At 40.4% G+C, this 21,032-nt stretch overlaps 1 protein-coding gene across 3 annotated transcripts in view; it reads right to left on the bottom strand.

Annotated features, from left to right (window-relative positions):
- The window catches only part of ZNF41 (zinc finger protein 41), a 39,978-nt gene that overhangs the window by 5,129 nt on the left and 13,817 nt on the right, over window positions 1-21,032 (bottom strand). For 2 of the 3 annotated variants that reach the window (XM_031445328.2, XM_010995206.3), the window contains exons 2-4: window positions 17,666-17,896; window positions 9,258-9,384; window positions 8,940-9,035 (exon numbers count right to left, since the gene is read on the bottom strand). In XM_031445328.2, the coding sequence (XP_031301188.1) occupies window positions 8,940-9,035; window positions 9,258-9,384; window positions 17,666-17,737 (295 nt within the window). In that variant the 5' untranslated portion in view covers window positions 17,738-17,896. Of the gene's footprint in view, window positions 1-8,939; window positions 9,036-9,257; window positions 9,401-17,665; window positions 17,897-21,032 lie in introns of all 3 variants that reach the window. The other variant, XM_031445329.2, reaches the window with a different exon arrangement.

Here is a 21,032-nt window from a genome sequence, read left to right as displayed (position 1 = left end):
CCTAGGAGATGGCGGAGCGATGACTTGGAAATGTGGTCCATGAGTGACCCATCAGGATCAGAGTTGACTTGTTGAACGGACCCACTCACCTCAGAATTCTTATGTAAGAGGGGCTGTACGGAAGTATTAAGCTTGTTGTTTTGCTCCTCTGTGAATATTCAAAACATATTGTCCTTGATATCAGTTCCAATTTCAGTACACCCCTAGGGAGGTTATATCTGCTATGAGTGTATAAAGCAGACATGGTACCACTCATATTGCTACTCAGCTTGGCACAGTTTTGTGTTATAACAGAAAGAATTAACACACCAAGGCTGAAGTGGTGAACATTTCATGCAGTTGTCTTTCCCTTTCAAATATAATCTATGGTCCTTTAAATTCCCCTGAGCAGATACTTGAAGAATCCTTCTGAAAGAGAGCAAAATCTCCTCCTCTGCCTCTCTCTCCAAATTCATTAAAATGAAGTTTACTATTTCCCACGTTTGGCCTCAGAAAACTGAAGAATACGTGTTCCAGTTCATTGATTTATTGTCTTTCAACCCCAGATCCACCCTTCCTTGCCTGCTCTACAAAAATGGATCCGAGTCTCTTTTCCTTTGCCATCTGGCGTGACATTGAACCTTCCCAACACGGGGTGATGGAGAAACACTAGAGGGAGGGGTTTTGCTTCTTGGTTCTCGTGGGCTCACTCAGCAGGCTCCTCTGGCAAGGCTTGTCTAGCACCAGGGTCCTGCAGTGTGGTGGCTTCACCGACATCTGGCTCCCGATGCCCACACAGCTCCTCAGGCACGCTGATCTTGCAGTGCAGGTGACTTCTGTAGCACCCAGCTTCCGCAGCTCATAGGGCTTCCCAAGCACCCAGCTTCTGCAGTGCATTGCAGCCAGCCGCACCCAGCACCCCGCAGTTTACCCGGGCACCCCTCTCAGATGATGTGTAGTGGAATCTTTCCGATGAGACACTTCTCTATGATCGGCTTTTTCTGGAACCACAGAGGGCAGATTTCCAGCAAGTTCCACCAGTGTGGCATGACAACAGCTCTTCTGTCATGCTGTGAGCCATGGATGTGCCCTCCCTACAAGGTCTGGATTCATCCCTGGGAAGCAGGGGAGATGCTTCCTTGGGTGTGCCTTCACACCCCTAGAGGTGCTCTCCCGCACTAACCTACTATTCCTTTATTCTTTAGAGTTCTCTTTACTTTTACTAGATAATCCCTTGTTCCTTCAATCCCACTATAGCTAATAATTCTTTTTTTTTTTGTAAACAACTGTTTAGCGTATTTACATAAATAAAATATGAGGTCAAAATATCTATAGAGAACAGAAAATTGTTTCAAAAATGACCCAGATTTGGAAAGAAAATATACCTTAGGGAATAAAAAATATATGTAATTAAAATGAAAATGTCCCTGATGCATTTAACTGCAGATTAGACATAAATGGAGAATTATTTTACTTGAAAATAATTTGAAAGAGAAATATTTATTCTAAGTGGTAAATTTGTTTGCATAAAGTTGTTTATAATATTGCCTCATCCTCTTATTTTTAGGCTCTCTTGGTGAAACAGAGCAAGACTTTGTGGGGCCCTCCTGGGTACAAATCCTTCCCATGTCCATCCTTCCTTCCTTCCTTTCTTTCCTTCATTTTTTGGTGGGGGGAGGTAATGGAGGTAATTAGGTTTACTTATTTATTTACTGTTAGAGGAGGCACTGGGGATTGAACCCAGGACCTTGTGCATGCTAAGCATGTGCTCTACCACTGAGCTACACCCTAACCCCCCACATCCCACCCTCCACCCCGGTTCTTGACTCCAGGAAATTGGCTTCATTCAGCTTCCTTGACCTTCCCTGAGTTTTAAAGGGCAGATTCAAATAGTTGCTTATCAGGAAAGGGAGGAAATGCAGAAACAAAGGAGGAGCAGTCAAGAAACAATAGTGCAGGGGGACTGACATTTGGGTTGTTTCTAGTTCTTGGCTGTTATGAACTACTGCTGTGAACATTCTTGTATGTGCATCCTTGAACACCTGTATGCAGGTTTTCTAGAATAAGTATCCAAGAAGTAAAATTGCTGGGTCCTAGAGGAAAACACATCTGTCTACAATCACGGAGGCTGCGTCCTGTACAAGCAGAGGTGGTACCATTTCTATAGATAAGGATGTGAATGGAGCCTTTGGGATTGTATACAGATGTGTTTTCCTCTAGGAAAAGTGTGGTGACTTTGACAAAAAATGTGTATTTCAACTTCAGAAGAAAATGCCAAACTTTTCTCCAAAGTGATTTACCAATATATATTCCCACCATTAATATATGAGAGTTCCCACTTTTCTACATCTTAACCAATTTTTGATGAATCAGATTTTTAATTTTTTTTTTTTTTTTTTTTTTTGCCAGTAGAGTGTATAGAACCATTCGTGTGGCTTTAATGTTTATTTCTCTGATTGCTAATGAAGTTAAACATCTCTCCTTTGTTTACCGGCCATTTGTATTTCTTTTTTGAGGTGCTTATGTCTTTTGTTCATTTTTCTATTGGACTGTCATTCTTATTTATATACTCTGGACAAGAGCCATTTAACAGTTATATCTGTTACAAATGTCTTCTTCTAGATCCTCTTTCCATTTTCCTCTACTTTCTTTATATGAACTGAAGAACTTAATTTTAATATAGAGAGTAGAGTTAGAGATGTAGAGATTCCAGTTAGTGTTCTTTGTGTCTCATGAAATCTTTCTCCAGTCACAAGTTGTAAGGTTATTCTCCTATATTATCCTACAGCTGTATGGTTTTGCCTTTCACATTTAATCTAATATACCTGGAGCTGTTTGATTGTTTTATGTGGTATGAGTGAAGGACTATTTTATATTTTCCATTATGTATACCCAGTTGTCTCAGCACCATTTATTGGAAAATCTCTCCTTTCCCTTCTACTCATAGTGCTACCTCTGCCATAAATCGATTATCTATGTGTGAATGTGTCTATGACCAGACTCTCTTCTATTCTTTTGGTCCAGTTGTCTCTCTGCACTAGTACCCCTCTGTCTTCCCGTGTATTTCTTTTTTGTTAATTGCAGTACAGTCAATTACAATGTGTCAATCTCTGGTGAACAGCACAATGTCCCAGTCATGCATATGCATACATATATTCGTTTTCATATTTTTTTCCATTAAAGGTTATTACAAGATATTGAATATAGCCCCCTGTGTTATACAACAGAAACTTTTAAGAAAATCTTTTCTTATATATAGTGGCTAACATTTGTAAATCTCAAACTCCCAAATTTATCCCCTCCCACCCTCTTTCCCCGGGTTTACTATGTCTGTAAGTCTGTTTCTGTTTTGTAGATGAGTTCATAGTGTCCTTTTTGTTTTTAGATTCCACATATGAGTGATATGGTATTTTTCTTTCTCTTTCTGGCTTACTTCACTTAGAATGATGGTCTCTAGGTCCATCCATGTTGCTGCAAATAGCATTATTTTATTCTTTTTTATGGCAGAGTAGTATTCCATTGTATAAATATATCACAACTTCTTTATCCAGTCATCTGTCGATGTACCCCTCGTCTTCATTATTTTAACTTTAAAATAAATTTTGTGGTCCAGTTGAAAAAAAAAGAGAAAAGAAACAACAGTGCAGCCATGGTGCAGGGTCTGGGTTCCTCCTCAAGGAACATACATAACAAAATACCTTTGCGTTCTTCTGTGGGAACAAAGACTCCCACCCAGTATAGCTAATATTTCTTTATGTTAAACTTTCCCTGTTCAAATTGGTATGTGTTTTCTCTCTCCTGATTAGGAAACCACAATAAGTTATACAATAAGAAACAGGCTCTTAATTATACAATAAGAAACAGGCCCTTAATTCTGGGAACTTTCAAAAAACAGAGAGCTAAAAGCCTTAGTTACCACAGTCTAAAATCTTGTGCTTTTCTCTGAGTTCTGTGGGATAGAGGATGAGGGGGGAAAAAAGGGCCATGTATTTTGGAGTAACTGAGAGCCATTTCATGAAATAGGGAAATCTGCTCACAAGGTGAAAATGTATCATCTGAATAGCTGGAGCACAGAATAGAGAGTCAGATTCAGGGAACACTATCCAATATGGCAGACATCAAGAAAATGTTGAAAATACACAGCAAAAGAAATAATAAAAAGAAAAGGCAACCTATGGAATGGGAGATGATATTTGCAGATCACATATCCAATAAGGGGTTAATATCCAAAAATATATAAAGAACTCATACAACACAATAGCAAAACAGAAACTGATTAAAATATGGACAGAGGAATGGAATAGACAGTTTTCCAAAAAAGATACACAAATGGCCAATAGGTACATGAAAAGGTGCTTGATATCAGTAATCATCAGGGAAGTGCAAGTCAAAACCACAATGAGATATCACCTCACACCTGTCCGAATGGCCATCATCAAAAAGCCAAGAGACAACAAATCCTGATAAGGGTGTGGAGAGAAGGGAACTCTTGTGCACTGCTGGTGGGAATGTAAACTGGTGCAACCATTATGGAAAACAGTATGGAGGTTCCTCAAAAAATTAAAAATAGAACTACCATATGGTCCAGCAATCCCACTTCTGGGTATATATCCAAAGGAATGGAAATTCAGATCTTATAAAGATATCTGCACTCCCATGTTCATTTCAGCATTATTCCCAATAGTCAAGATATGGAAACAACCCAAGTGTCTGTCAGCATTGAACAGATAAAGAAGATGTGGTGTACATATACAATAGAACATTATTCATCCATGAGAAAGAAGGACATTGTGCCATTTGCTACAACTTGGCTGAACCTTGAGGGCATCATGAAATAAGTCAGAGAAAGACAAATACTGCATGGTAGCATGTGCAATCTAAAAAAGCCAAACTCAAAGAAACAGACAGTTGAGTGGTGGTTACTGAGGACTGGCGGGTGGGGAGAGTGGAGAGATATTGGTCAAAGGGCACAAACTTCCAGTAATAAGATGAACAAGTTTTGGGGATCTAATGTGCAGCATGGTGACTATAGATAATGATATTGCATATATACTCGGATGTTGCCTGAATAGTAGATCTTAAATGTTTTTACCACAAAAAAGGTAACTATGTGGTGGCATGGAAGTGTTGGCTAAGGCTATGATGGTGATCAGTTTTCAACATATGGATGTATCAAATCAACATGCTGTACACCTTAAACCTACACAATGTTATATGTCAATTATATGGCAATAAAGCTTGGTAAAAATATCATAAAATACAGTATACTTCGGGATAAATCTGAAAAAAGATGCACAAGACCTGAACACTAAAAGGTAGAGGACATCACTGAGAGAAACTAAAGAAGACCCAAAGAAATGGAGACATGTTAATGGATTGGAAGAGTCAATAATGTTAAGATGTAATTCTCTCCAAACTGATCTATAGAGTCAATGTAATCACAATCAAAATTCACCTTTACAGAAATTAAAAAAAAAAACTGACTGTAAAATTCAAATGGGTATACAAAATACTTAGAAAAGCCAGCACAATTTGAAAGAGAAGAATGAAGTTGGAGGATTCCTACTATATGATTTCAAGTTTATTGCACAGCTACACTAATCAAGACAATGTAGGAATGGTGTAAAGATAGATGAATAGGTCAATGGAACAGAATGAAGAGTCCAGAAAGAGACCCACACACATATGGCAACTGATTTTAAAAAAAGGTGCAAAGGCAATTCAGCTGAGAGGAGGATAGTTTTTTAAATAAATGATGCTGGAATGATTGGATAGCCATGTGCAAAAAAAGAAAAGAAAAAACTCTGATTCATACCTTAAATCACATACAAAAACTAATGCAAAATGCATCACAGAACTGAATGTAAAACCTAATTTTTTGGTGACTTTGGATTAGGTAAAGATTTCTTAGCTATAACACCAAAAGCACGATCCATGAAATAAGAAAAAAGATAAATCAGACACTGTCAAAATTTTAAATGCCTCATGAAAGACACTGATAAGAAAATGAAAAGAAAAAATTTGCGAAACACGTATCTGATAAGTAACTTATTTTGTGAATATATAATGAATTTTCAAAACTCAATAATAAGAAAACAATGTTCCCTGTAGAAAACTGGGCAAAAGATTTGCACAAACACTCCACCAAAGAAGATAGACAGATGTCATGGAAATGCTAATTAAAACCACAGTAAGATACAACTATTCTACTATTAGAATGGCTAAAATTTTTTTAAATGGACAATTCCAAGTGCTAGTGGGGATGTCGATCACCTGGAACTCTCACACATAGCTGGGTAGAATGTAAAATTGTATAGGCACTTTGGAAAATAGTTTGGTGGTTTTGAATAAAGTTAAACATATACTTACCATACAACCCAGCAATCCAACTCCTAGATATTTACCCAAGTGAAGCGAAATTTTATCATCACACAAAATCTGTAAACAGATGTTTATAGCACCTTTATTCATAATCATCCAAATTTCCTTCAGCTGCTGAATGGATAAACAAACTGTGGTACATCAATACCATGGAATACTACTCAGCAGTACAAAAGGAACAAACTATGGAAGAGACAACAGTATGAATGAGTTTTGAATGTATTACGCTAAGTGAAAGAAGCCAGGCCCAAAAAAGCTTCACACTGTATGATTCCATTTATATGGCATTCGGGAAAAGGCAAAACTATAGAGACAGAGAAGAGATCAGTATTTTCCAGGGCTGGAAGTGGTGGAAAGGAGCAACAACAAAGGGACCTGGGCTAATTTTTGTTCTATATCTGGACTGTAGTGGTGGTTACATAATTCTATGCATTTGTCAAAACTCACAAAATTATTAATATAAATAAACCTCATAGAATCATAAAAAATTGTTAAAAATGGAGTTGAACTGAGGTTATACAAAATATACAAATACATGTTTGAGTTGGAAATACATGGCCATGCTGTTTATTTCTTTGAAAGAAGAGTTTAATTGTCACATACTAAGTCATGGGGAATGATTGTAGATCGTTTCATAAAGCTAATGTCTAGATACACAGAATGCTTTAGGTAATGAAATCTGCCATTAGCATTTAAAATGAACTAAAAAAGAATTGAATCAGCAAATGTAATCAGTAATAGAAAAATTATAATCCAGGCATAAAATATATATATATGTATAGCTCCATATTTATAAAACTGAATCACTTTGCCGTATACCTGAAACTAACAGGGCATTTATAAATCAACTATACTTCAATAAAAATAAATTAAAAAAATAAAAATATAGAGCTGGCTTTGGGTGATATTAGTGGGAACTGAGAAGATGAACTGAGAACTAAAAATGATATTTGTAAGAACAGAAAAGCAGTAGGAACGGCAGCGTGATTAATTAAACAATGAAAGATTTATGAAACACTGACAGAATGTGATAAAACTTGGAAGGTGAGGAGGGTTTCTGATATGTGAGGTGATGATTGCAAGTTCTGATGTACTAAGGATCAAGAGAAACATCTCAAGGGAACTTTCTGGGTAGCAAAATGTAGTACTAAAGTACCACAGAAAAAAACAGATGTTTTTCTGTCAAAGCTCATGAGGAGATGTCAAAAGCAGAGTCATCAGAATTTCAGGATGGATGAATCCTTGCATGTATATAAAGAAAAGACAGGTGAACAGTAGACAGGGTCTGTAGGGTGGCCTCATTTATGGGGATAATGAAGAAGAGAAGGCTGGAAAAGGGGGCAAATATTAATACTGGATGTAAATCAGGCTGAAACAGACAAGAAACTCAATCAAAACAAGGGGAACCGGAGCAAGGTCACTTACAGGAGGGAAACTCAGAGACTGCACTAGGTCAATAACGAAACGCTCAAACTAGGTATTGGAGAAATGCCAAATACAAAATGACACCACCTCATACCCACTGTTGGCCAAAAAATGAGAAACTTTGGTATTACTAACTGTTGGCAAAAACTCTAGGAAAGCCAGAAGCCTCGTGCACTCTTGCTGGCACGAGTATAGATTAGCATGGCCAATCCAAGAATAACATGGTGGTGCTCAGTCAAGTTTAGGATCAGACTAGGCAGTGACCAGGCAGACCCTCTCTTCTATATACAACCTTGAGAAATCCCCACACTCCATAAAGGAACATTTATGTGCAAATTTATCGTAGAGTTGTTTGTCTGAGCTGGAAGTTCATGGAAATCATCAGGTGAATGGTTAAATAAGATGTGGTGCTGGCACACTGTGGAATACTGTGCAGCCATGTGAAGGAAGTCAGATGAACACACTGCAATAGGTTGCTTTTTTTTTTTTTTTTTTGTTTTTTTTGGAGGAGTAGGTAATTAGGTTTATTTATTTATTTTTATTGGAGGTACCGGGGATTGAACCTAGGACCCTGTGTGTACTAAGCACACACTCTACCACTGAGCTATACCCTCTCCCCCACTACAAAAGGGACCTTAGGGATGAGTTAACAAAAAAAGGAACAGAATTAAGACACATAGCACAATGTAGTTTATATATTCTAAAAATACATACTTATATACCAACACTCAGGCTTTAGGAGAATACCACACAAATTCAAGGATCAAACACAATGGATCAGTTGCCTGTGGGAAGCGGCATAAGGGGTGGATATGGGGAATTGGAATAAAAGGGAAGAAATTTAGAAATACTCAAATGTAACAAGGAAAGAACCTAAGATAAGGGGGTGGGAGTGGAGTAGGAAGAATAAAAAGTTCCTAGATAAGATAGGGCGGTATTTACATGACACAGGGTACAGAGATTAGGGACAGCTCTCTTGTCAAAAAGCCAAGCAGAGAAGACAATGGATATTGGCAAGAGTCATACTTGGAGATGGCATCTAGGTATTGAAGGGGCTTCTGTCAACTCTCTCCAGCTTATCTTCAGAGCCTTTCAAAGGCTATCAGCCTCTCCTAGAAGAACTGACATCCACTTCCATGTCCCCCATCACGCACCTGAGCAGCTCTGATGTGGGGTTTCCTCCTCCAACGTCCATGGACCCTCTCCTTGCTCCAACTTGAAGATGACCTCTGGTTTGGGAACTTGGTACCCTGTTAACAGGACACGATACATGATTGGGTCCAGCTAATTTGGTTTCAGGGGCCTTTCAATGACACTGCCATTTGCTCTTCAGGGAAGTAATCCCATTTCACTGGGAATAGAGTAATAATCACAGAAGTGCAAAAGGACTGAAGAATCTCAGGCAAATCAAGGGCGACGCCATCCCACACTCTAGAGCACTCGGTCCCAGGTGCACAGGGCAGCTTGCTTACCCACTGAGCACAGGTGGCTGTAATTCTCCAGGGTCACATCCCGGTACAGGCGCCTCTGAGCAGGGTCCAAGTGCTGCCACTCCTCCCTGCTGAAGTCCACGGTCACGTCCTCAAAGGACACGGAGACCTGGAACAACACAATCCTGTTCAAGGTGACAATGGGCAGCACTGGCGGATGGAAGTTGTTTTTAATGACTTTTACCATCATGTATCATGTAGGGTTTTTACTCAGATTCTAGTTTTGCATTTTAGTTTGTGACAGAAAAAAAAAACTTATTGAGCTATCTTAATAGTCACTGTGAATTACATTCATTCATTTATTCACTCAGTCCTTCTCTTTTTCAAGAATGAGGATTAAAATAGGCTCTCTTTAGTCCTCAAATTAACGTAGGAACTATATACAATACATTTACTGGTTGATTATGTGCCAGGCAATGGCAGTATAGAATTGAATAAAACATAAAAAAACCAACATAGGGAGACACAAAGGGGGCTAAAAGGCATTTGGAAGGAACATATGGGGGAAGGTAAAACAGTACAGCCTTTAAAAGATAACATAGAAAAAACATAAAATATACAAATATCTTCAAGATCTTGGATCTAGGCAGTGTGGAGGTTCCTTAAAAAACTAAAAATAGAACCACCATATGATCTAGAAATTCCTGGGTATATATCTGAAGAAAATCAAAAACACTAATTCAAAAAGATACATGCACCCCAATGTTCACAGCAGCATTATCTACAACAGCCAAGAAACTTAGAAGCAACCCAAATGTCCATCAACAGATGAACAAATAAAGATGTGGTGTGTATATATATACACACAATGGAACACTACTAAGCCATAAAAAAGAATAAAATTTTGCTATTTGCAACAACATGGATGGACTTGGAGGGTATTATGATCAGTGAAATAAGCCAGACAGAGAAAGACAAATACTGTATGATATCACTTATATGTGGAATCTAAAAAATAAAACAGACTAGTGAATGTAACAAAAGAGAAACAGTGTCATAGATATAGAGAACAAATTAGTGGTTACTAGTGGGGAGAGGGAAGAGGGGAGAGGAAATGGAGGGGTAGGGAATTAAGAGGTACAAACTAATGGGTTTAAAATAAGCCACAAGGATATATTATACAGCACAGGAAAATACAGTCAATATTTTATAATTATAAGTGGAGTATAATCATCAAAAATTGTGAGTCACTATGTTTGTACACCTGAAACTTATGTTGTAAATTAACTACATTTCAATAAAAAAATTTTTTTAAAGACTAGCAATACTTCTGAAGTATTGAAGAGAATATGGTGCAGTGAGAACTCTCATGTTGCTGATGGTGGTGTAAATTGGGACAAGCATACTGGAAAGCATTTGTGACTTTACCGGGTTATGCTGAAACATGTATACACACGGACACAGTGATTCCAACCACAGAAATATGCTCAATTGGAATATGTTGTGTTCATGTGCAACAAGAGGCATGTTCAAGAGTATTTATAGCAGCATTATTCAAAATGTGTGCAATATTTCATGCTAAAGAAGTTTAAAATTAATAGTAATTAAAAATCAGTGTTCAACCTAACAGTAACCCTACCTACTATCCTTGGGAGAAAAATATTAAGGATATTTTCTTAGCCGCTTTTATTTGCATAATCTCTAAGCATATAAAACCCATCCACACACTCACGAACTAATCAAGACTGGTATTTGGTTAGGGAGATCTGGGGGATAAGGGGAGAGGACCATGTGAATGTATTACCTATTAAAAAATTAAGTTAAAAGTTACCAATGGGTCCAAAATGGAATAGATACAATTCTCCCTACTTCTCCTGCTATGTACAGCTAAAAGCCCTGGATGTTATGTATAAAACAAAGATAAGAAACTGTCCTTTGGAGAGAAAGAGGCTAACTGGCTAGGGATATTGGAAACTCAGGAATGACACAGCAGTAATTTCCCTGAGTTTCTTCTTTTTGTCCCATATATCTTGGACTAGGTACTAGAGAAGCTGGCAACCCAGAATGCCAAATGATGCAGATAAAAACAGCCCCCCAAAAGTCTGCTCTCTCTAGCCAAAGGACCAGGAAAGGGGCAATGGAGCAAGACAGAAAAAATTTAATTACTGCCCTACTCCAGCCAAGCATCACAGGGAAAAGAAAAAACTGTGGCCCCCATCCTCATTCCCATCAGCGAAGGCTGAGTGGGGAGCCTAGATTTCCATCCCTGCCTGCAGATAACGAGGCCCCTCTCCCACAGTATCAACTTAGGCTATGCCGGGATCTTGAATTTCTACCCCCAACCCAAAAGCCTTTTTGTCTCCCCACGTGGGTGATGTCAGAGGCCAAGTAGGGAACCTGGCACTAAGAAGGAGATTCTCCCCCCTTTTTTTTTTTTTTTTTTTTTTTAGCAGAACAGCATTGGAGAGAGCCTGCTAAACACAAGATTTAAATGATATCCAGAGTCTCATCGTTCCCAAAATACCCAGGACATAACTGAAAATCAGGCAGGAAATCAAGATATTCTCAGATGAAGGCGAACTGAGAAAATCTGTTGTCGGCAGACCTACTCTAAAAAAGAACGGCTAGAGGAAGTTCTGTAAACAGAAAGGAGATGATAAAGGGAGAAATCTTGGAACATCAGGAGAGAAGAAAAATGGAAGGAGAAAAAATATGAGTAAATACAATACTTTCCTCTTCCTCTTGAATTTTCTAAATTACATTTGAAGGTCAAAGCAAAAAGTCTAGGCATTTTCTGATGTGGATCTCTGTGTATGTAGAGGAAATATTTAAGACAGTTATAAATTGGCCAGGATAAAGGGACTTAAAGGGAGGTTAAGTTTTCTACACTTTACTCTAACTGGTAAGATGTCAACACCAGTAGAGATCTCTGCGGTGATGGAATAGTTCTGTATCTGGTTTATTGCACAGGAATCTACATGTGTGTAAAATGGCAGAGAACGGCACACCACAGCAATGTCGGTTTCCTGTTTGTGACACTGTACTTTAGGGATGCAGGATGTAATCATTAGGGGAAACTGGCTAAAAGGCAACCTGAGACCTCTCTGTACGATCCTGGCAACTTCTTGTAAATTTACAATTATTTCAAAGTAAAACATTTTAACAAACTACCAAATGATCCCTGGAAAGACTGGAGTAGGGGACACAGCAAAAAAAGATTGAGATGCTATTAAAAAGGAGCATTCACTTCTTTCTTATCTCTCTGCCCACCTATGTACCTGCCTAATAGTGTATGGACTGGTCACTTCCTACTTTAATCAGCAGATAATAATCTATTACTATCATGATTTATTTTGCTACTCAAATTATCTCAGATTTGGCCACAGGGAGCTCCTTCAAAGTGGCTCGTGGGTCATTTTGACATGTTCCCATCTTTTGAGCACTTCATTACTTTCCAGCACAATGAGTTCTTCCAGAATCATTTTGTACTTTCTGTGTTCTAACCCTCGAGTCAGTCATTTCTCCGAGAAGCTCTAGTTCGTATTAGTGACAAATGGTAAATCAAGGTGTGCTCACTGTGCCTGGCATATAATTGTCCTTTCAGCAGTCAGAGCAAGGAATGTTTTTCCTTAGAGCAGAGTGCCAACTAATCAATGCAGAAGAAATGCTGCAATTAGAAAAACACCATTAGGGAAACAGCACAGTAATTAATTGTTACAGGCAAGAATCATCCCTGGATGTTATAATCAGTGGACAAAAGCATGAGAACCAGGGTAGTTACATAATCTCAAACTATCTCCCTACAAAATAATGATTAATTACAAAGAGAAAGATAGCAGCTTTACCTGACAGACACCATCTTAGCCAGGCAATCAAAGTTAATATCACCAATAAAGGATAAATTGATATTGAATGCTTATTGACATGAGACATTAAGAACACAGCATCATTTCTGTGATATGCTTGACAAAAAATGAATAACCTGAATTTAATTATGAGGAAGCAAGAAACAAACCCGAATTGAGGGACATTCTTCCAAACAGTCAGTGTCATGAAAGTCAAGGAAAGGCTTAAGGAACTCTTTCAGATTAAAGACTAAAGGGATGTGACAACTAAATGTCATATATGAATCTGGACTGGATCCTGGATTGGGGGTGGGGATGCTATAAAGGATGTTATTATGACAACTGGGGAAACTGTATTTATAAACTGTGTTAGGTAATTAATACACAGCAAATATTAGATAGTATTAGATCAATGTGAAATTTCTTGATTTTGATAACTGCACTGTGATTACGTAAGAGAATGTCTTTGTTCTTAAGAGGTACACACTGAAGTATTTCATGGTAAAGGGGAATTATGTCAGCAAGTTACACTTCAAATGGTTCAGAAAATGAAGTTTTAAGTATATCTGTGCCCCTGGCCACTTCAGCAGTTTCATTTCAATATTTATTTTTGTGCTGCTTTTATCATGATATAAATTATCGAGAAGAGACCCTATGTGGTGGCCCCCTGTTTGTGCAACATGTGGCCCACGCCTGCCCGTCCCCTCCTGGCCACACCTAATTTATTGCTGTACATCTCTGCTGTGACGCCTTTGTACCTTTGCAATAAAGAGTTTTCTGGTTTCAGATCCCCCCCTCCAAAAGTATATCTGTGTGTACACACATATACACATAACATACATAAATTGAGACAAGAATGAAGGCAAATGTGGCAAAGGTTAACAATTAGTGATTTTGGATGAAGGGCAAAAGAATCAAAAGTTTCAAAAGAATGAATGCTTTAAAACTCACAGGAGAAAATACAGGTGAATATTTGTTTAGGCCTTGGAGTAGATAAGGATTTCCTAAACAGGACAGAAAATGAACTCAGTATCAAAGACAAGATCTAGTGATTCAACAATAAGGAAATAAGAAACCTTTATTTGATGATCAAGAGCTTAGGCTAGGAGCCAGGTAGACCGGCTCCTATGGAAAGATCCTTTGTCCTTTGGGGGCCCTTATTAGTGAGTGTTCAGGGGCACAGAGCAGGCAGGGAACTCATGGTACCTCCTCCTCCACCAGCATCTCCCGGAGGCAGATCCACAAGCACTGGGCTGTGCCCAGCACTTCTCCACTCACCAGCTCTCCTGAGCTGAGTGTTGTTGAGAGCAGGACCTCCAGCCGAGCCTCTAGCAACACACCTGACCTGCCTCCTGTCATCACTCAAGGGCACTCACCCAGGGAGAGCCCCAGGGTCAGGCTTGAGGGAAGCGCTCCTCCTGCCTGCCCGTCCTCCAGACCCTTGCTCTTGTGGTGACCCCAGGACCGCCCTTTGAGCCTTCTTAATTCTCTCTAGACCCAATTCTTCCCTGCTCCTTGGGCAGTCCTGGAATGCATCTCTAATATGCTCTTATCTGATGCTCATGCATCTGGCCCATGGACCACACTTTGCGGAGTGCTGGCTCCTGGCCTAGACTCTTGATCATCAAAGCCCACTACTTCTGTGTGCTCTGTGCCACGGCTGGATTCTGTACTTTCACCTTCTCCATCATTTACATTACATGTGATCTTTAGCTGGTTCCTTTGGTTGCTTCTTGGGGAGGGTGACCAACTGTCCCAGTTTGCCCAGGACTTTTCCTGTTTTAGCCCTGAAGTCTCACATCCCAGGAAACCCCTGCCACCTTATCACAGGGAACTCTGGAAGCTCCCCAGCCTCTCCCTGGCTTCTGCAACTGCCCCTTAACCTCAGTGCCCACTACATGGGGCCTCTGGCTGCTAACTAGCTTTGGGAACAGATGCTATATGCCTTCTAGTTTTTCTCTAGTCTCTCTAGTTGTTCCCCAGCCAGCCAGGCTGCTATCCAACACCAGATACACTTCTGAGGCCCACTTTGCAGTTCCCTAGCCCTCTGCTTAGGTCTGGGACCCCCAGTGAACACCCAGCACAGCTTTACTGTTCCCTCTGGCTGTTCCCCGACCTGGTTGTTTGCTGCCCTGGCTCCTCCTCAGCATTGGAGGCCTTTGCTGTCTCCCCAGCTGTCCCATGGGCCCATTCCTCCCCTGCCCCTCGAACCTATTCTGCAGCCTCAGCAGCTGCTCTCCGCTCCCTCTGGCTGCTGCCTACTTCCAGGCTCATCTTTTTTCATTTCTCCCCATTTCCTGTTCCCCGGTACCTCTGCCTTTCCCCATCCCTTCAGACTCTCCTCTGCCTCTTGGTACCTCTCGAAGTGGCTTGTCTGGCAGGCTCTTACCCAGCACACCAAACCTTTTTGCTTTTCCATTTTAGCTGAGTCTTTGGTTTCTTCATTCTTCTGGATGGCCCCTGTTCCCTCTGGTTCCTCTATCTCCTGGTCCCTCCTCCTCTTTTGAAGTCCCTCTAACTGTTCCCAGACTCTCTGGCTCTTCCTTCCTCCCCACTATTACCACTTCTCCAGCCCCACCGACTGTTTCTTGGTCTTTCCGCTGCTCCCTGGCCTCTGGTTCGTGTTTCCTGTTTCCTTTGTTTATTCCATTGCATTCCCACCTGCCCCCTGGGCCCCTGGGCTATTCTCCAGCCTCAGTAAGGGCACCATGGTCCCTCCAGCTGTTCCTTGTGGCTGTTCCTCATCCGTCTTTCTCTTACTGACCCCTCTGCCTGTTTTCCAGCTTCAGCCACTATTTCTTAGCCCAACTGGTTGCTCCCCATTCCTGGGGACGTGTTTATTGGTTCCTTGCTATCTCTGCCCACTCCCTGGTCTCTAACATCTAATGAAAAAACCAAGAACCTAACAAATAAATCAGTGAATAAATAATATTCCACCAGGGTCTTGGTCATGTCCACCTCTTCTTGCAAAGCGGGCAGAGATCTGTGGTTGGAAAGGAAGAAGTGAGAGGAGAAATGTGCCTTGAGGAGATAAGAATCATTCATCTAGAAATTCCCACCCATCAGCTGGGCAAGGGGCCATGTGCAGAAGGACTGGGGAGGACCACACTGTTGTGGCCCCAACCTGTGGGTCTGTGACCGATATAATGGAGCAGAGCCCCAACAAGGACAATTTTCCAGAGTGGCAGGGCACTACTGTTAGGTAGCGATTTGTTTACCATTCAATGCCCCTATACTGTTGACTCAAAATGTAATTTCAGTGACTTTGGCAAAAAATATTTAAGCGTAAGAATTTCACCATAGCAGTTTTAATCACAACAGAAAACCTAGAACACCCTAAATTCCCATGTAGTGGGTTGGCGAAATTAATTATAGTTTATCCAAAGGATACGTATCATGTGTGTATGAAGCAAAATCTTTACTGTCTAGAAAATTATATTCAACTGCCAAGTTAAAAAGGAGACAACCAGATATTATGATTTCATTTTTAAACTTGAGCTCTGTGATGTATATGAATGTGCCATGTATGCATGCTCACAGCCTCACACGTCTACCCACACATGTGCGCATATAAAGGAAAAAAAACACTGTAAGGAAATATAGCTAAATGTTAACAATGGTTAACTTTGGGTAATGCTGAAATTACAAGTGATGGTTTATTCTCTTCTATTTGCTTACCTGCATTTTCTAACATTAATTGTGAAATGACGAATTTTTGAAATAATACAAAGCAAAAGAATTTTTTAAAGTGTAATATTATCCTAATGACCACATGACCCTGAGCCCCTGTGACAACGAGCCCGTCCCTAGAGGTGACAGCATCCACAGGACGGTCGGGAAGAGGGAGCTGTGGGAGAGGGTCTGGCTCCCTCTTAGTCTTCCTCTGTTTACAGAATCTCGAGGGGAACTTCTACTGGGAAACTTGGTCTTGGCTGTAGTGTGATGAGGTGGAGGACCCAGTCAGAAGACCTGGTTCCAGCCCACTGCCGTCACTCACAGTCCAAGAGGCCTGGGCAAGTCACGTGACCTTCTCAGGCCATTTTATTCATTTTTGAAAGGAGGAGGAAGAAGGAGAAGGGCCCTAGAGATTGTGGTCACCCTACTGCCCCGCCATCCCCTAAGGTCCAAAGAGAAGGGGTTTTTCTGCCCTAGGTCAGGACAGAGGAGAAATCAGCAAATCCCCAAGGGTCAGGGAGAGAGGAAGCACTGGTGCGGATCAGCTGAGCATGCGCACAGAGCCAGTGGGGAGTGAAGGGCCTGTGCTGGGCATCAGAGGGTAGCGTCTCCCTGGGGCTGGTGGTTGCCTCTTCTCAGACCTCACCTGCAGGGAGCTGCCTGTTCCACCGCTAAGCTGTGAGGCTGACCCTCCCAACCCACTTTTCCTCCATCAGCCACATCACATTTTCCACTGAAACACTCTGGATGTGGGATACCAGACACGCAGTACTCACACAGTAGGAAGGAGGTGATCCCTCTAGGGAGGCAGTGAGTCCAGAATCTGCCGCTTCTGTGACCCACCTGCCCTTGCCCTGAGGCCCTGGTGACAAATCCGGGCGATCTCTTCACCGAATGAACTCCTGCCCCCGGAGCCCTCTCTCTCCTCACCTCACACACGCTGCCATGTCCCTCTGCAGCCAGCGCTGGGGGCCACTGGGGACAGCTCCGGTTGGCTGGCATCTTCCCACTGGGCCTCAGCCCTTGGGCTCTCCTGTGGACAACTCCACTCTTTCCAGGAGCCCGAGGCCAGGCGGGTCCGTAGACTCAACCAGAGCTGTTGAGTCCTGTAGCCTTCCCTACGGGGTCTGGCCCAGGGGCTCTGCAGAGACTCCAAGAAACCTGGAAAGACAGTGTCCACATGGTCAGTCACTCAGCATTCACTCCACAAACATTTCCTGGGGGCATCAAAGTATGGTTTATAGTACCGGAATCTGTGGTAGAGAAAACGTTCAGTAACCAACACCAACTATTAGTGTAGAATATGGAAAAAAAAAAAAAAAACACCTCATGAGATTTGGTGTAAAATGAATGAGAGTTTGAATTCCAGCTCTTTTGTATTCTAGCTAGAACCTGGGGAAGTTACTTTAGTCTGAATTTTTCACCTTCAAACTGAGGATGAAAACACTCATTTCATAGGGCTGTTGAAGTTAAATGACATGTTTTTAAAGCACTCACTCCTATCTGGCACCAGGAACACACTCCACTGATATTAAATATTGCTGTTATTATAAGGCGCAAGGAATGTTTTAGTTAGATACCTCACTTAGTTTTCATACTCATCCTATGAACTGTGCATTCCTTTTCCTGTTACTCCCATTTGCCATCTAATAAATATTAAGAAATTTGCCCCAAGATCGCTTAGATTAGGGGGAAGGACAGGGATTCAAACCCAGGTCTGTCTAGCTCCAAAGTGCATTTTCTTAACTACTGTGCCATATGGTATTCTATATGTGACAAAATCGCGATAAACATTATTTCTGTTTCCTGCAGCCTTCAGCTCTGACTGAAGGGTCACCATGCCACAGGTGTATAAACCAAGCTTCTGTATAATTCAGTGTACATTTTGGGCAACTTATAAAGCCCACCCTCTTTTGCCAAGGATGAAAACATAAACAACTTGTCCCCTCTCCCCCAGTTCCCATGTGGACCCTGAAAGTCAGCATGTTTGCATGCGTTCCTAAATCGGAAACGTACACTGTTTGACAAAAACTGTGTCCCAAATGGTGCTGTCAACTGGTTTCCATAGACTCCTCCAATAATCACCAACACAGGTAACACAATCTTGATAGAAAAACCAACCACTGATCTGCTTAATGCCCCCTGGGGGCCAAACCTGACCTCCCATAGGACTCCATAATTCACAGCCCATATAGAGAATCAGTGACTCCCATAAAACCCTCAAAAATAGACCTTCTGTTCCATCACATATTAACTCACAGAGTCCTGCGATTACTGATGTCCACAGGTCCCAATCAATGACTCCTCTAGGGTCCCTAAAAGCTGACTCCCAAAGACTTGTAATCCCAGGCTTACAAATGATCATTCACCACCTCTTGTTCCAATCGATAACTGTCATGGACTGATCGATGACTTCAGATACTTCAGATGACTTTAGATCTCCAACTCTTATAAAATCTCAAGCATTTCTACAGAGGTCCCAATCACTTATCCACAAACATCTCTAATTATTTTTCTTCAAGGAGTCCCCAAGATTGTCACTCACTGCCCCAACATGAATGACATCGACAGGCCATGAATTATCTAATCCCACTGGACTCTAACTCACTGATCTTCCCCCACAGAAATCTTCCCAATCCTTCACTCCCAGAGGAACCAAATAACCCCTGAGTCTGGTTTGGTACTGAATGTAAAGGATAAAAAGAAAACTTAAAACACTTCCAGGCAGAAACAATATGTTATTTACAATGGAAAGAAATACATATTTACAGCAGCACTAGACTTCTTATTTACAACAATTCAAGCCACATTAAAAGAAAAAACTACAAATTATTGAGAGAAAGGGACTGAGATCCAAGAGTTTTAAGCCCATCCTAGCTTGATACCATTCTTCTGCTAGAGCAAACGACAGACAATTTTAGACATAACAAGCATTTATAGCATTATATGCCAACATTAGCATCTCAGGAGGATAGTCTAAACAATGATAAATTAAATAGTAATAGACACCTCAAAATCAGAAGAAAGCAATTTTGAGAAATGATTATTGCAACTGACATAAAATTATAACTGAGTAAAGAAAAATAATGTAATTGGGCGTTTGGGACAAATAAGATTATACTATTAATAAGCGGAAATTTTTTAATACCCTGGGGAAATCTACTGAGTGAAATGAGGAGGAGAAGGCAAATTATGCATCTCTATTACTAGATCCAAATAATAGTGCCACATTATTTGGACTTAGAAATAGAGGAAATATAGATAACCATTTTGTAAGGAAGGTGAAGGCAACTGTTTGCAGAAACTGATAAAAATAATCAAAATTCCAAACTGTCAGAATTCTGAAATAATAAGAACCTAGAGGGGAATTAAGAGAAACATGACCAAACCAGCAAAAAAAGGAAAAGAGAAAGTGAGGAAATATCAACCAAGTAAAATAAATAGTAAACACAAAATAATCGGAGGCATGAAATCAAACATATTAGAATTCAACTAAATTGAATGAGCTGAATTCTGATGTAAAAGATAAAGACCATGGGATTGGGTTAAAAAATATAGTTGCCACACATCTAAAACAAAAAGACAAAAATGTGAAATGAAGCATTGGACAGAAATATGCCATGGTATTTACTATTCTTTCTATTCTGGTCTGTCTTAGGAAACCTTTGCCTGCCTCAGGGTCATAAAGGTGTTTAATGTTTTCTTCTAATAGTTTTACAGCTATATCTTTCACATTTAGATCTACAGTCTTACCAGGAATGAACTGGTATGTGGTATGTGTTAGGGTCAAGATTCATTTCTTCCATGTCAATATCAAGATGATCCAGTACCACTTACTAAAAGGATTACCCTTTTCCCATTGCTCTGCAGTATCACCTTGAGACTGCATATGTGGGGGTTCATTCCTGAACTCTGTATTTCCATTGGACTATTTGTCTATTCTTCGACAAGTACTATATTGTCTTAATTAACATGCTTCATATTAAGCTTGGATATCTAGAGTAAAGGATTATTGAATTGGACTGCATTAAAAGTAAGGATTTCTGTTTATGAGAATACAAAATTAAAAGTGTAGAGGCAAATCCCACCGTGGGAGAAGACAACCAATTCATATCTCAAATATACCAAGAATTCCTAGAAATCAATAAGAGAGAGAGAGAAGAAGAGCAAAGGATCAGACATATCGCAAAGATGATATCCACATGGCAAATAAACATAGGAAAAGATGCTCACATTCATTAGTTAGCAAGAAAATACAAATTACAGATATTCCTCCATATCCACCAGCAATGGCTTA

Source organism: Camelus dromedarius, chromosome X, assembly GCF_036321535.1.
Source record: "Camelus dromedarius isolate mCamDro1 chromosome X, mCamDro1.pat, whole genome shotgun sequence".
NCBI classification, from domain to species: Eukaryota; Metazoa; Chordata; class Mammalia; order Artiodactyla; family Camelidae; genus Camelus; species Camelus dromedarius.
Note: the sequence above shows the minus strand (reverse complement) of the source record. Positions and strands in the feature narration are given on the sequence as shown.